This window comes from Ranitomeya imitator, chromosome 4 (genome assembly GCF_032444005.1).
Source record: "Ranitomeya imitator isolate aRanImi1 chromosome 4, aRanImi1.pri, whole genome shotgun sequence".
NCBI classification, from domain to species: domain Eukaryota; kingdom Metazoa; phylum Chordata; class Amphibia; order Anura; family Dendrobatidae; genus Ranitomeya; species Ranitomeya imitator.
Window position 1 is genome coordinate 285,354,854 of NC_091285.1, and position 13,522 is coordinate 285,368,375.

Here is a 13,522-nt window from a genome sequence, read left to right on the forward strand (position 1 = left end):
TTATAGAAAAAATAATTATTTTTGCATCGCTTTATTCTCAGGGCTATAACTTTTTTATTTTTTTGCTGATGATGCTGTATGGCGGCTCGTTTTTTGCGGGACAAGATGACGTTTTCAGCGGTACCATGGTTAGTTATATCTGTCTTTTTGATCGCGTGTTATTCCACTTTTTGTTCGGCGGTATGATAATAAAGCGTTGTTTTTTGCCTCGTTTTTTTTTTTTTTTTTCTTACGGTGTTTACTGAAGGGGTTAACTAGTGGGCCAGTTTTATAGGTCGGGCCGTTACGGACGCGGCGATACTAAATATGTGTACTTTTATTGTTTTTTTTTTTTTATTTAGATAAAGAAATGTATTTATGGGAATAATATTTTTATTTTTTTTTCATTATTTTGGAATATTTTTTTTAATTTTTTTTTACACATTTGAAATTTTTTTTTTTTACTTTTTTACTTTGTCCCAGGGGGGGACATCACAGATCAGTGATCTGACAGTTTGCACAGCACTCTGTCAGATCACTGATCTGATAGGAGTGCAGGCTGCTTCACAGTGCCTGCTCTGAGCAGGCTCTGTGAAGCCACCTCCCTCCCTGCAGGACCCGGATCCGCGGCCATCTTGGATCCGGGGCTGGAGGGAGCAGGGAGGGAGGTGAGACCCTCGCAGCAACGCGATCACATCGCGTTGCTGCGGGGGGCTCAGGGAAGCCCGCAGGGAGCCCCCTCCCTGCGCGGTGCTTCCCTGTACCGCCGGCACATCGCGATCATCTTTGATCGCGGTGTGCCGGGGGTTAATGTGCCGGGGGCGGTCCGTGACCGCTCCTGGCACATAGTGCCGGATGTCAGCTGCGATAAACAGCTGACACCCGGCCGCGATCGGCGGCGCTCCCCCCGTGAGCGCTGCCGATCGCATATGACGTACTATTGCGTCCTTGGGAAGAAAAGCCCACCCCACATGGACGCAATAGTACGTCTAATGGCAGAAAGGGGTTAAAAAGTTAAAAAATGTGAAAAAAAATAAAAAAAAATATAAAAGTTTAAATCACCCCCCTTTCGCCCCAATCAAAATAAATCAATAAAAAAAAAAAAAAAAAAATCAAATCTACACATATTTGGTATCGCCGCGCTCAGAATCGCCCGATCAATTTAAAAAAACCATTAACCTGATCGCTAAACGGCGTAGCGAGAAAAAAATTCGAAACGCCAGAATTACGTTTTTTAGGTCGCCGCGACATTTCATTAAAATGCAATAATGGGCGATCAAAAGAACGTATCTGCACCAAAATGCTATCATTAAAAACGTCATCTCGGCACGCAAAAAATAAGCCCTCACCCGACCCCAGATCACGAAAAATGGAGACGCTACAAGTATCGGAAAATGGCACCATTTTTTTTTTTTTAGCAAAGTTTGGAATTTTTTTTCACAACTTAGATAAATAACCTAGTCATGTTAGGTGTCTATGAACTCGTACTGACCTGGAGAATCATAATGGCAGGTCAGTTTTAGCATTTAATGAACCTAGCAAAAAAGCCAAACAAAAAACAAGTGTGAGATTGCACTTTTTTTGCAATTTCACCGCACTTGGAATTTTTTTCCCGTTTTCTAGTACACAACATGCTAAAACCAATGATGTCGTTCAAAAGTACAACTCGTCCCGCAAAAAATAAGCCCTCACATGGCCAAATTGACGGAAAAATAAAAATTTATGGCTCTGGGAAGGAGGGGAGTGAAAAACGAACACGGAAAAACGAAAAATCCCAAGGTCATGAAGGGGTTAATAAATATGTTAAAAAGAAGAGGGCCCAATACTGACCCCTGTGGTACCCCCACTGCTAACCGCTACCCAGTCCGAGTGTGCTCCATTAATAAACACCCTTTGTTTCCTATCCCTGAGCCAGCTCTCAACCCACTTGCACATATTTTCCCCTATCCCCATTATTCTCATTTTATGTATCAACCTTTTGTGTGGCACCGTATCAAAAGCTTTTAAAAAGTCCATATACACTACATCCACTGGGTTCCCTTGGTCCAGTCCCGAACTTACCTCTTCATAGAAACTGATCAAATTAGTCTGACATGAACGGTCCCTAGTAAACCCGTGCTGATACTGGGTCATGAGGTTATTCCTCTTCAGATACTCCAGTATAGCATCCCTTAGAATGCCCTCCAGGATTTTACCCACAGTAGAGGTTAAAGGGAACCTGTCACCCCATTTTTTCAGATTGAGATATAAATACTGTTAAATAGGGCCTGTGCGGTGCGTTACTATAGTGTATGTAGTGTACCCTGATTCCCCATGTATGCTGAGAAATACATTACCAAAGTCGCCGTTTTCGCCTGTCAATCAGGCTGGTCAGGTCGGGTGGGCGTGGTGACATCGCTCTTTTCTTCCCCAGCTTTCCGTTGGTGGCGTAGAGGTGTGCGCATGTCCAAGTTCCGAATTCCCTGCGCGCACGTGAAGACACAGCGCGCGATCTGCGCTGTCATCCCTTTCATCGGTGGGGGCGGCCATCTTCCTGGGGCCGCGCGTGCGCAGATAGAGTGCTCTGCTGCACGGGGCTTCAGGAAAATGGCCGCGGGATGCCGCGCGTGCGCAGAAGAGATCGCGGCGGCCATTTTCCCAAAGCCGAGATGCGACTTTGGTAATGTATTTCTCAGCATACATGGGGAATCAGGGTACACTACATACACTATAGTAACGCACAGCACAGGCCCTATTTAACAGTATTTATATCTCAATCTGAAAAAACGGGGTGACAGGTTCCCTTTAAGCTTACTGGCCTATAATTTCCGAGTTCAGTTTTTGTCCCCTTTTTGAATATTGGCACCACATTTGCTATACGCCAGTCCTGTGATACAGACCCTGTTATTATGGAGTCTTTAAAGATTAAAAATAATGGTCTATCGATGACTGTACTTAGTTCCTGCAGTACTCGAGGGTGTATCCCATCCGGGCCCGGAGATTTGTCAATTTTAGTGATTTTTAGACGCCGACGTACTTCCTGCTGGGTTAAGCAGGTGACATTTAATGGGGAATTTTTATCACTAGTCATTTTGTCTGCTATGGGATTTTCTTGTGTAAATACTGATGAAAAAAAGTCATTTAGCATATTGGCTTTTTCCTCATCCTCCATTTCACCCAGACTATTTTTAAGGGGGCCAACACTATCATTTTTTAGTTTCTTACTATTTATGTAGTTAAAGAATATTTTGGGATTATTTTTACTCTCTCTGGCAATGAGTCTGTCTGTCTCAATCTTTGCTGCCTTGATTTGCTTTTTACAGAATTTATTTAATTTTCTGTATTTATTTAATGCCTCCTCACTACGTACTTCCTTTAATTCTCTAAATGCTTTCTTTTTATCACTTATTGCGCTCCTTACAGCTCTATTTAGCCATATTGGTTTCCTCCCATTTCTAGTATGTTTATTCCCATACGGTATATACTGTGCACAGGTCCTATCCAGGATGCTAATAAATATCTCCCATTTTCTTTGTGTATTTTTGTGTCTCAGGATATCGTCCCAGTTAATTGCACCAAGATCCTCTCTCATCGGTTGGAAATTTTCCCTCCTGAAGTTTAGTGTCCTTGTAACCCCTCTACTACACATCTTTTTAAAGGACACATGAAAACTTATTTTGTGATCGCTATTTCCCAAGTGACCCCCAACCCTTATGTTTGATATGCGTTCTGGCCTGTTGGTTATTATTAGGTCTAGCAGTGCCCCCCTTCTTGTTGGGTCCTGAACCAGTTGAGAAAGGTAATTGTCTCTCATAGTTGTCAAAAACCGATTACCTTTGCTGGAACTGCAGGTTTCTGTTCCCCAATCTATTTCAGGGTAGTTGAAGTCCCCCATAATAATGACTTCTCCTTGAGTCGCAGCTTCAAATATTTGCTTTACGAGGATATTCTCCATTGCTTCCATTATTTTTTGGAGATTTATAACAAACCCCTATCAGTAATTTATTATTTTTTTCCCCCTCCCCTTATCTCCACCCACAGGGATTCTACATTTTCATTAAATTCACCTATATTATCACGCAGTATGGGTTTTAAGGACGATTTTACATATAGACACACCCCACCCCCTCGCTTATCTGTACGGTCATTTCTGAACAGGCTATAGCCCTGCAAGTTAACAGCCCAGTCATGGCTCTCATCCAGCCACGTTTCAGATATCCCCACCATGTCATAATTATGCTCCAAGAACATAAGTTCTCATTCGTCCATTTTGTTGGCGAGGCTTCTGGCATTAGTATACATACATTTTATGCATCTCTCTGCACCTCTATTCTTTCTTAAATTATTAACTGTTCTAACCCCACCCCCCATGCAACCGCCACCCCCAACTTCCTTGTTTGTGCCCAGGTCTCTATCTGCACTATCTTCCCCTCCTATAAAATGAATACCTTCCCCCCCAATTCCTAGTTTAAACCTTTTTGGAAGTGCATTTGGACAGGAAGGTGGATTGCTGTTAAGAGAACTAGAGAGAAAAAAAAATCTATAAATCTTCAGCAGAGCGAGTGTGAGCGAGCTGAGCGTGATCTGAGCATAAGTGTGAACGGCGGTAAGTGTGACTTGTGATTCAGTGAAGAGGTATTTGGAAAGCCTTTAACAGATACCTGTGTGAATTGGTGTGAGTTGCTGAATTAGTAATTAAAATGTATTAATGCAATGTTTGCACTGTTTGCAAACATTTCTATATGAAAAATATTATACATTTTTCTACAAATATACATATTTACCACTAGGGGGAGCATTTTCCGTTTTAGACCTCAAGCAGCTATAGTAAGATTTAGCAGCTCTGCCCCAGGGATATTAGACCACCCAAAAGGGGAGAGAAATGGTGATATCAGCAGTTACTGCCCCAATTTTGCTGCTAACAGTAAGAATGAAGAGCTGCATCACAGGGCAGCGCCATTTTGTGTGTGACTGCCCTGTGACCTGCTATCACCAGCAGTTACTGCATCAGAGGCACAGCTTGTTTACAGAGGAGCGGAACACCGTGGGCTCAGCAGCATTTTTTGTGAATAACATTCTTGCCATCCCCCTTCCCCCACTTTAATCCCTGTCCTGTCAGCTGCTCTCTCTGTTGTGAATTCTGTTGTCGGGCTCCCTCCTGTGGTCATGAATGGTACTTCGGCTGGTTCTGTCCATGGACTTCCTCTGGTGGGTGTTTCTGAGTTTCCTTCCACAGGTGACGAGGTTAATTCGTTAGCTGGCTGCTCTATTTAACTCCACTTAGATCTTTGCTCCATGCCACCTGCCAATGTTCCAGTATTGGTCTAGTTCACTCCTGGATCGTTCTTGTGACCTGTCTTCCCAGCAGAAGCTAAGTTCCAGCTTGTATTTCTTTGGTTTGCTATTTTTCTGTCCAGCTTGCTATTTTTATTGTTGTCTTGCTTGCTGGAAGCTCTGGGACGCAGAGGGAGCGCCTCCGCACCGTGAGTCGGTGCGGAGGGTCTTTTTTGCGCCCTCTGCGTGGTCTTTTTGTAGGTTTTTGTGCTGACCGCAAAGTAACCTTTCCTATCCTCGGTCTGTTCAGTAAGTCAGGCCTCACTTTGCTAAATCTATTTCATCTCTGTGTTTGTATTTTCATCTTTACTCACAGTCATTATATGTGGGGGGCTGCCTTTTCCTTTGGGGAATTTCTCTGAGGCAAGGTAGGCTTTATTTTTCTATCTTCAGGGCTAGCTAGTTCCTTAGGCTGTGCCGAGTTGCATAGGGAGCGTTAGGCGCAATCCACGGCTATTTCTAGTGTGTTTGATAGGATTAGGGATTGCGGTCAGCAGAGTTCCCACGTCCCAGAGCTCGTCCTTATTATCAGTAACTATCAGGTCATTCCGTGTGCTCTTAACCACCAGGTCCATTATTGTCCTGACCACCAGGTCATAACACCTCTCCAGGTGTCGCCTTCCTCTCTGCAGGCTGTGAGTGCAGCTTACCGGAGATCACAGGGACTGTGTGTGAGGGGGAGGCAGAGACAGCAGGAGAGGAACACAGAGCAGCATGTGAGGAGCAGAGGACGTGTGCCTGCTTGGAGTACAGAGGAGCAGTGAGGGCTTCTTCTGTCCGGTGATAGAGAGCACAGGGCTATAATAAAATGGCAGCTAGTCACACCTACAGCAGTGAGTTGTGCAGCCCACAGAGGCGTGCCCAGCTCACTGCTAATGCTGCTGCAATGTTACAGATAGGAGATAATAGACCAGCACGGACCCTATGTCCATGGGGTGCCGTAATCTGACACTGATAGTGCCCTGCTACTGCTGCAAAACCAAGATGTCAGCCCCCAGTGCATTCTTTAAACTCATAACACATGAAATCTGTTTCACATGCATTTCAAACTTGCTTATAGCAGCATGTTATGCTACATTACAGTGATTTATTAATGACCTACAAACGCGGTACCTTCCCTTTAAATGCCGCCGCCAAAGATTGACAGTGGAATTTAACACATTAACAGCTGCGGGCAAAAGGCAAGTGATGGCTGACAAAATCAGCCATTATGTACAGGGAAAGATGCGGGATGAGCATATAAGCCCACATCAAAGTCAGGGACACGACTTAAGCTAAACTGTTATTACACAGTCACAATTTCTAAATTTTTTACTAAAAAAAAAAAAAAAAAAAAAGCTTTTTTTTTGGACTAAAGGACATAGGCTAGATCCATACATTCAGGTGGACAGGAAGACAGTTTTCTGCTGCACATTTTCTATGCACAGATATACAATCCCAGGCAAAAAAATCACGTAATCACCGGCCTTGGAGGATGTTCATTCAGTTGTTTAATTTTGTAGAAAAAAAGCAGATCACAGACATGGTACAAAACTAAAGTCATTTCAAATGGCAACTTTCTGGCTTTAAAAAACAGTAAAAGAAATCAAGAACAAAAACTGTGGTAGTCAGTAATGGTTACTTTTTGTAACCAAGCATAGGGGAAAAATTATGGAGTCACTCAATTATGAGTGAAAAAATTATGGAATCATCCTGTAAATTTTAATTCCCAAAATTAACACCTGCATCAAATTAGATCTGCTCATTAATCTGCATCTAAAAAAGGAGTGATCACACCTTGGAGAGCTGTTGCACCAAGTGGACTGACATGAATCATGGCTCCAACATGAGAGATGTCAATTGAAACAAAGGAGAGGATTATCAAACTTTTAAAAGAGGGTAAATCATGCAATGTTGCAAAACATGTTGGTTGTTCACAGTTAGCTATGTCTAAAATCTGGACCAAATACAAACATGGGAAGGTTGTTAAAGGCAAACATACTGGTAGACCAAGGAAGACATCAAAGGGTCAAGACTGGAAACAAAGCAATATGTCTCCAAAACAGGAAATGCACAACAAAACAAATGAGGAACGAATGGGTGGAAACTGGACTCAATGTCTGTAAACTGTAAGAAACCGAACTGTAAGAAACTGCCTAATGGAAATGGAATTTACTTACAGAAAAGCTAAACGAAATCCATCATTAACACCTAAACAGAAAAAAAACAAGGTTACAATGGGCTAAGGAAAAGCAATCGTGGACTGTGGATGACTGGATGAAAGTCATATTCAGTGATGAATTGCGAATCTGCATTGCGCAAGGTGATGCTGGAACTTTTGTTTTGATGCCGTTCCAATGAGATTTATAAAGATGACTGCCTGAAGAGAACATGCAAATTTCCATAGTCATTGATGATATGAAAACATTCTATGAAAAAAGACACATAAGGTCACTATCATGGCCTGCAAATAGTCCGGATCTCAATCCAATTGAAAATCCTTGGTGGAAGTTGAAGAAAATGGTCCATGACAAGGCTCCAACCTGCAAAGCTGATCTGGCAACAGCAATCAGAGAAAGTTGGAGCCAGATTGATGAAGAGTACTGTTTGACATTCATTAAGTCCATGCCTCAGAGACTGCAAGCTGTTATAAAAGACAGAGGTGGTGCAACAAAATATTAGTGATGTGTTAGAGTGTTTTTTTGTTTTTCATGATTCTATAATTTTTCCCTTATAAAATTGAGTGACTCCATAATTTTTTACCCTATGCTTGGTGAAAAAAAAAAAGTAACCATTACTGACTACCACATTTTTTGTTCTTGATTTCTTTTAATGTTTCTTAAAGCCAGAAAGTTGCCATTTGACATGACTTTAGTTTTGTGCCATGTCTGATCTTTTTTTCTACAAAATTAAACAACTGAATGAACATCCTCGAAGGCCGGTGATTCCATAATTTTTGCCAGGGGTTGTAGTGCCGTCAATCTCAGCTCACCCAAAAAAAAAAAATGGAGCTGCGGAACTTAATCTGCTCCCTCCGCTCAGCATCTTTGCAGTAGAGATTAAACTAAAAAAAGATTCACTGCTGGCAGAAAGTCAGATGTTACAGAAGTCGGAGTGCAAGATGTGACTGCAGGGAATAGGCTCTGTTTACTGCATAGGATAATTTGGAGCAGGAGAGTTTCATATACTGGCAAAATAAGTTTTTATCAAGCAGAAGAATATGGTGATCTTCCACTACAGAACAATGCCATTTACAGATACCACTGTATAACAATCCACTTACCTTGGTAAGTCTTGCCATCGATTTCAACTTCATATGACTCCATAACTTCTTGGACTGCTTCACCAACATCACATAAACGCACATCTATACCAGAACACTAAAGAAAATAGCAAGAGGTAAAGATCAGAACTTTGGATGTACTATAACCTCAATTCTAATACTTTATTCTTTCCATCAAAGAAGCTATTGAAAAGTGTGTGCATCTGTCAAGACATGCCCTAGTTGTGATCTCATGGCAATGCAGAAAGCAGATGATGGGGCTCTTCTGTCCTCTTCAGCTGCATGCCAGGCATATAATCCAAACCTTTTAATTACAGATTCTTCAGGACCTTAACACCCAGTAGTTTAACCCTTTCTGGATGTAATAGAAGGTGGCAGTAGAGTATTTAACAGTAATGAGAAAAACATCGGGAAATGTTCCAGCTCCTGGTAAAAGTATATTCCTTTATTCCATATAAAATATAAAAGTTACATCCAAGGCAAGAAAGTGCAAAGCGACACATTTTGAATGTACACAAACGTTATTTGTCAAACTTTTGTTCCAAAGCTTGAAACAAAGCACGTTTGTGTACATTCAAAAAGGAATATACTTTTACCAGGAGCTGGAACATTTCCCGATGTTTTTCTCATTTATCACACGAAAGATCGGATCATAGTTTCCGTGCACACTAGACTATTACTATCGGGGAGATGGCATAACCCCTTTTTTCTTCTTATTAAACAGTAATACAACAAAGTGTAAAGTGTAAGCTAGAAATAATGCAACTGACCAGAATTAATTATCCACCAAACTGAGACAGTACACAATAGCCGGACCACCGCTCCACGTCTTATGCGATCTTTACCATCAATGACATGACGTGTATGTTGGCCTCCAAACTCTCCTCAGATATGGTCTGCTGCTACAGAATAATCTAACCCGTTGGGAGTTTCGTTCTCCAGGATATAAGAGTGGTTCTCTTGTGGTGAACACGGGCTTGGACAAACTGTGCAATCCAGCGTTTGGAGGTGCTGGGGTAGCTCTATTCAGCTATCAACTATATAATGTGGGTGTAGGCCTTTAGTAAACCATAGATAACACAATTCCCTACTATAAAAAGATTAAAGGTCAGGATAGAATGTCTTTAAAGGGGTTATCCAGGTGAGATACAGTACAGACCAAAAGTTTGGACACACCTTCTCGTTTAAAGATTTTTCTGTATTTTCATGACTATGAAAATTGTAAATTCACACTGAAGGCATCAAAACTATGAATTAACACATGTGGAATTATATACTTAACAAAAAAGTGTGAAACAACTGAAAATATGTCTTATATTCTAGGTTCTTCAAAGTAGCCACCTTTTGCTTTGATGACTGCTTTGCACACTCTCGGTATTCTCTTGATGAGCTTCAAGAGGTAGTTACCGGGAATGGTTTTCACTTCACAGGTGTGCCCTGTCAGGTTTAATAAGTGAGATTTCTTGCCTTATAAATGGGACCATCAGTTGTGTTGAGCAGAAGTCTGTTGGATACACAGCTGATAGTCCTACTGAATAGACTGTTAGAATTTGTATTATGGCAACAAAAAAGCAGCTAAGTAAAGAAAAACGAGTGGCCATCATTATTTTAAAAAATGAAGGTCAGTCAGTCTGAAAAATTGGGAAAACTTTGAAAGTGTCCCCAAGTGCAGTGGCAAAAACCATTATGTGCTACAAAGAAACTGGCCGACATGAAGACCATCCCAGGAAAGGAAGACCAAGAGTCACCTCTGCTTCTGAGGATAAGTTTATCCGAGTCACCAGCCTCAGAAATCGCAAGTTAACAGCAGCTCAGATTAGAGACCAGGTCAATGCCACACAGAGTTCTAGCAGCAGACACATCTATACAACTACTGTTAAGAGGAGACTTTGTGCAGCAGGTCTTCATGGTAAAATAGCTGCTAGGAAATCACTGCTAAGGACAGGCAACAAGCAGAAGAGACTTTTTTGGGCTAAAGAACACAAGGAATGGACATTAGTGCTTTGGTCTGATGAGTCCAAATTTGATATCTTTGGTTCCAACCACCGCGTCTTTGTGCGACGCAGAAAAGGTGAACGGATGGACTCTACATGCCTGGTTCCCACCGTGAAGCATGGAGTAGGAGGTGTGATGGTGTGGGGCTGGTTACACGGTTGTGGATTTATTCAAAATTGAAGGCATACTGAACCAGCATGGCTACTACAGAATCTTGCAGCGGCATGCTATTCCATCCGGTTTGCGTTTAGTTGGACCATCATTTATTTTTCAACAGGACAATGACACCTCCAGGCTGTGTAAGGGCTATTTGACCAAGAAGAAGAGTGATGGGGTGCTACACCAGATGACCTGGCCTCCACAGTCCCCAGACCTGAACCCAATCGAGATGGTTTGGGGTGAGCTGGACCGCAGAGTGAAGGCAAAAGGGCCAACAAGTGCTAAGCATCTCTGGGAACTCCTTCAAGATTGTTGGAAGACCAGTCCCGGTGACTACCTCTTGAAGCTCATCAAGAGAATGCCAAGAGTGTGCAAAGCAGTCATCAAAGCAAAAGGTGGCTACTTTGAAGAACCTAGAATATAAGAGACATTTTCAGTAGTTTCATTTTTTTTTTTTAAGTATATAATTCCACATGTGTTAATTCATAGTTTTGATGCCTTCAGTGTGAATTTACAATTTTCCTAGTCATGAAAATACAGAAATATTTTTAAATGAGAAGGTGTGTCCAAACTTTGGTCTGTACTGTATATATTTTTGATACCTCTGGATAACCCAAAAGTAAAAATAATCTTTACTCATCATCCAAAGGTATAGCGCTGCTTCTCTGCCCCCTAGTGTTTATGACCGGCTTTAATGGTGACGGCTGCAGTCAATCACTGAGCTCAGTGGTCTCGTGCCAACTACACTGGCATCACTGCTGAGTCCACTGACACCACTAATGCAGCCTATCAACAATACAGGGGCAGCCGCATAAGGGCAACAACAAATCTGTGGATAGTGACTGAAGCTCATTTTATTATTTTTACCAAGGGCAAGCCAGGGGAGTAAAACAAAAATCCTAGAAAACACCTTAAAAGTGGATCATCACTGTATTTTACAATATAAACTGCACATATCTTAGAACTCATGAGGCCGCTGCACTAACTCAGAAAATCCAAATCAGAATGACTATATCATCCTAATATTAAAGAGGCTTTCCAAGGCCATTTAATTTATTTTTTTACTATGAGCTTAACCCTTTCACGACATGCGCCGTACTATTACTGCGCATGCCGTGTCACCCTCTTTGATGTGGGCTCCGCTGGTGAGCCCACATCAAAGTCGCGACATGTCAGCTGTTTTGTACAGCTGACATGTGCGCGCAATAGCGGCGGGTGAAATCGCTATTCACCCGCCGCTATTAACCTGTTAAATGCCGCTGTCAAACGCAGACAGCGGCATTTAACCAGGCGGCTGGAAATGATGTCATCACCGACCCCCGTCACATGATCGGGGGTCGGCGATGCATCAGGATGGTAACCATAGAGGTCCTTGAGACCTCTATGGTTACTGATGCCGGCCTGCTGTGAGCGCCCCCCTGTGGTCGGCGCTCACAGCGCACCTGCATTTCAGCTACATAGCAGCGATCTGATGATCGCTGCTATGTAGCAGAGCCGATCAGGCTATGCCAGCTTCTAGCCTCCCATGGAGGCTATTGAAGCATGACACGTAAAAAAAAAAATGTTTTTAAAAATATGAAAAAAAATATAAAAAATATAAAAGTTTAAATCACCCCCCTTTCGCCCCATCCTAAATAAAACAATTAAAAAAAAACAAAAAAAAAAACCTACACGTATTTGGTATTGCCGCGTTCAGAATCGCCCGATCTATCAATAAAAAAAAGCATTAACCTGATCGCTAAACAGCGTAGCGAGAAAAAAATCCGAAACGCCAGAATTACCTTTTTTTGGTCACCGCGACATTGCATTAAAATGCAATAACGGGCGATCAAACGAACGTATCTGCACCAAAATGGTATCATTAAAAACGTCAGCTCTACGCGCAAAAAATAAGCCCTCACCCGACCCCAGATCACGAAAAATGGAGACGCTTCGGGTATCGGAAAACGGCACTTTTTTTTTTTAAAGCAAAGTTTTGAAATTTTTTTTCACCACTTGGATAAAAAATAATTTAGACATGTTAGATGTCTATGAACTCGTAATGACCTAGAGAATCACAATGGCAGGTTAGTTTTAGCATTTAATGAACCTAGCAAAAAAGCCAAACAAAAAACAAGTGTGGGATTGCACTTTTTTTGCAATTTCACCGCACTTGGAATTTTTTCCCCGTTTTCTAGTAAAAGACATGGTAAAACCAATGGTGTCGTTCAAAAGTACAACTCGTCCCGCAAAAAATAAGCCCTCACATGACAATATTGACGGGGAAAAAAAAAAAAGTTATGGCTCTGGGAAGGAGGGAAGTGAAAAACGAAAACGCAAAAACGAAAAAGGGCCGCGACTTGAAGGGGTTAAAATTAAGTGGCTAACAGTAAGTACCTGCCTGTGGTACCCAGCACCGGCCCTGAGCAGTCACAGACCGCTCCTGCCCGCAATTCAGCTGCTCCACATCAACAGAGCAGCTCTTTCTGCCAGGCTTCTCTGTCGATGGGGTGTGACTGCTGATGTCATGCCGACAGCTGGCCTCAACAGATCAGAGCAGAAAATAGGGATTTTTGTGTACTCATCGTAAAATCCTTTTCTCCGAGCCACTCATTGGGGGACACAGGACCATGGGTGTTATGATGCTGTCACTAGGAGGCTGACACCAAGTTGAGACAAAAAGTTAGCTCCTCCCCTGCCGTATACACCCTCATGCTGGCTTCCAGAGACCCAGTTCAGTGCAAAAGCAGTAGGAGAATAATAATATATTACATAACATTAGATTATAACATGTCAGAGAAAGTCAAGAACCAAAAAGGTAACGAGCCGTAAGGC

At 42.2% G+C, this 13,522-nt stretch overlaps 1 protein-coding gene across 2 annotated transcripts in view; it reads right to left on the reverse strand.

Moving 5' to 3' along the window:
- METAP2 (methionyl aminopeptidase 2) overlaps nt 1–13,522 on the reverse strand; it is a 53,832-nt gene that overhangs the window by 15,253 nt on the left and 25,057 nt on the right. For both annotated transcript variants that reach the window (XM_069764712.1, XM_069764713.1), the window contains exon 8: nt 8,555–8,651. In XM_069764712.1, the coding sequence (XP_069620813.1) occupies nt 8,555–8,651 (97 nt within the window). The remainder of the gene's footprint in view (nt 1–8,554; nt 8,652–13,522) is intronic.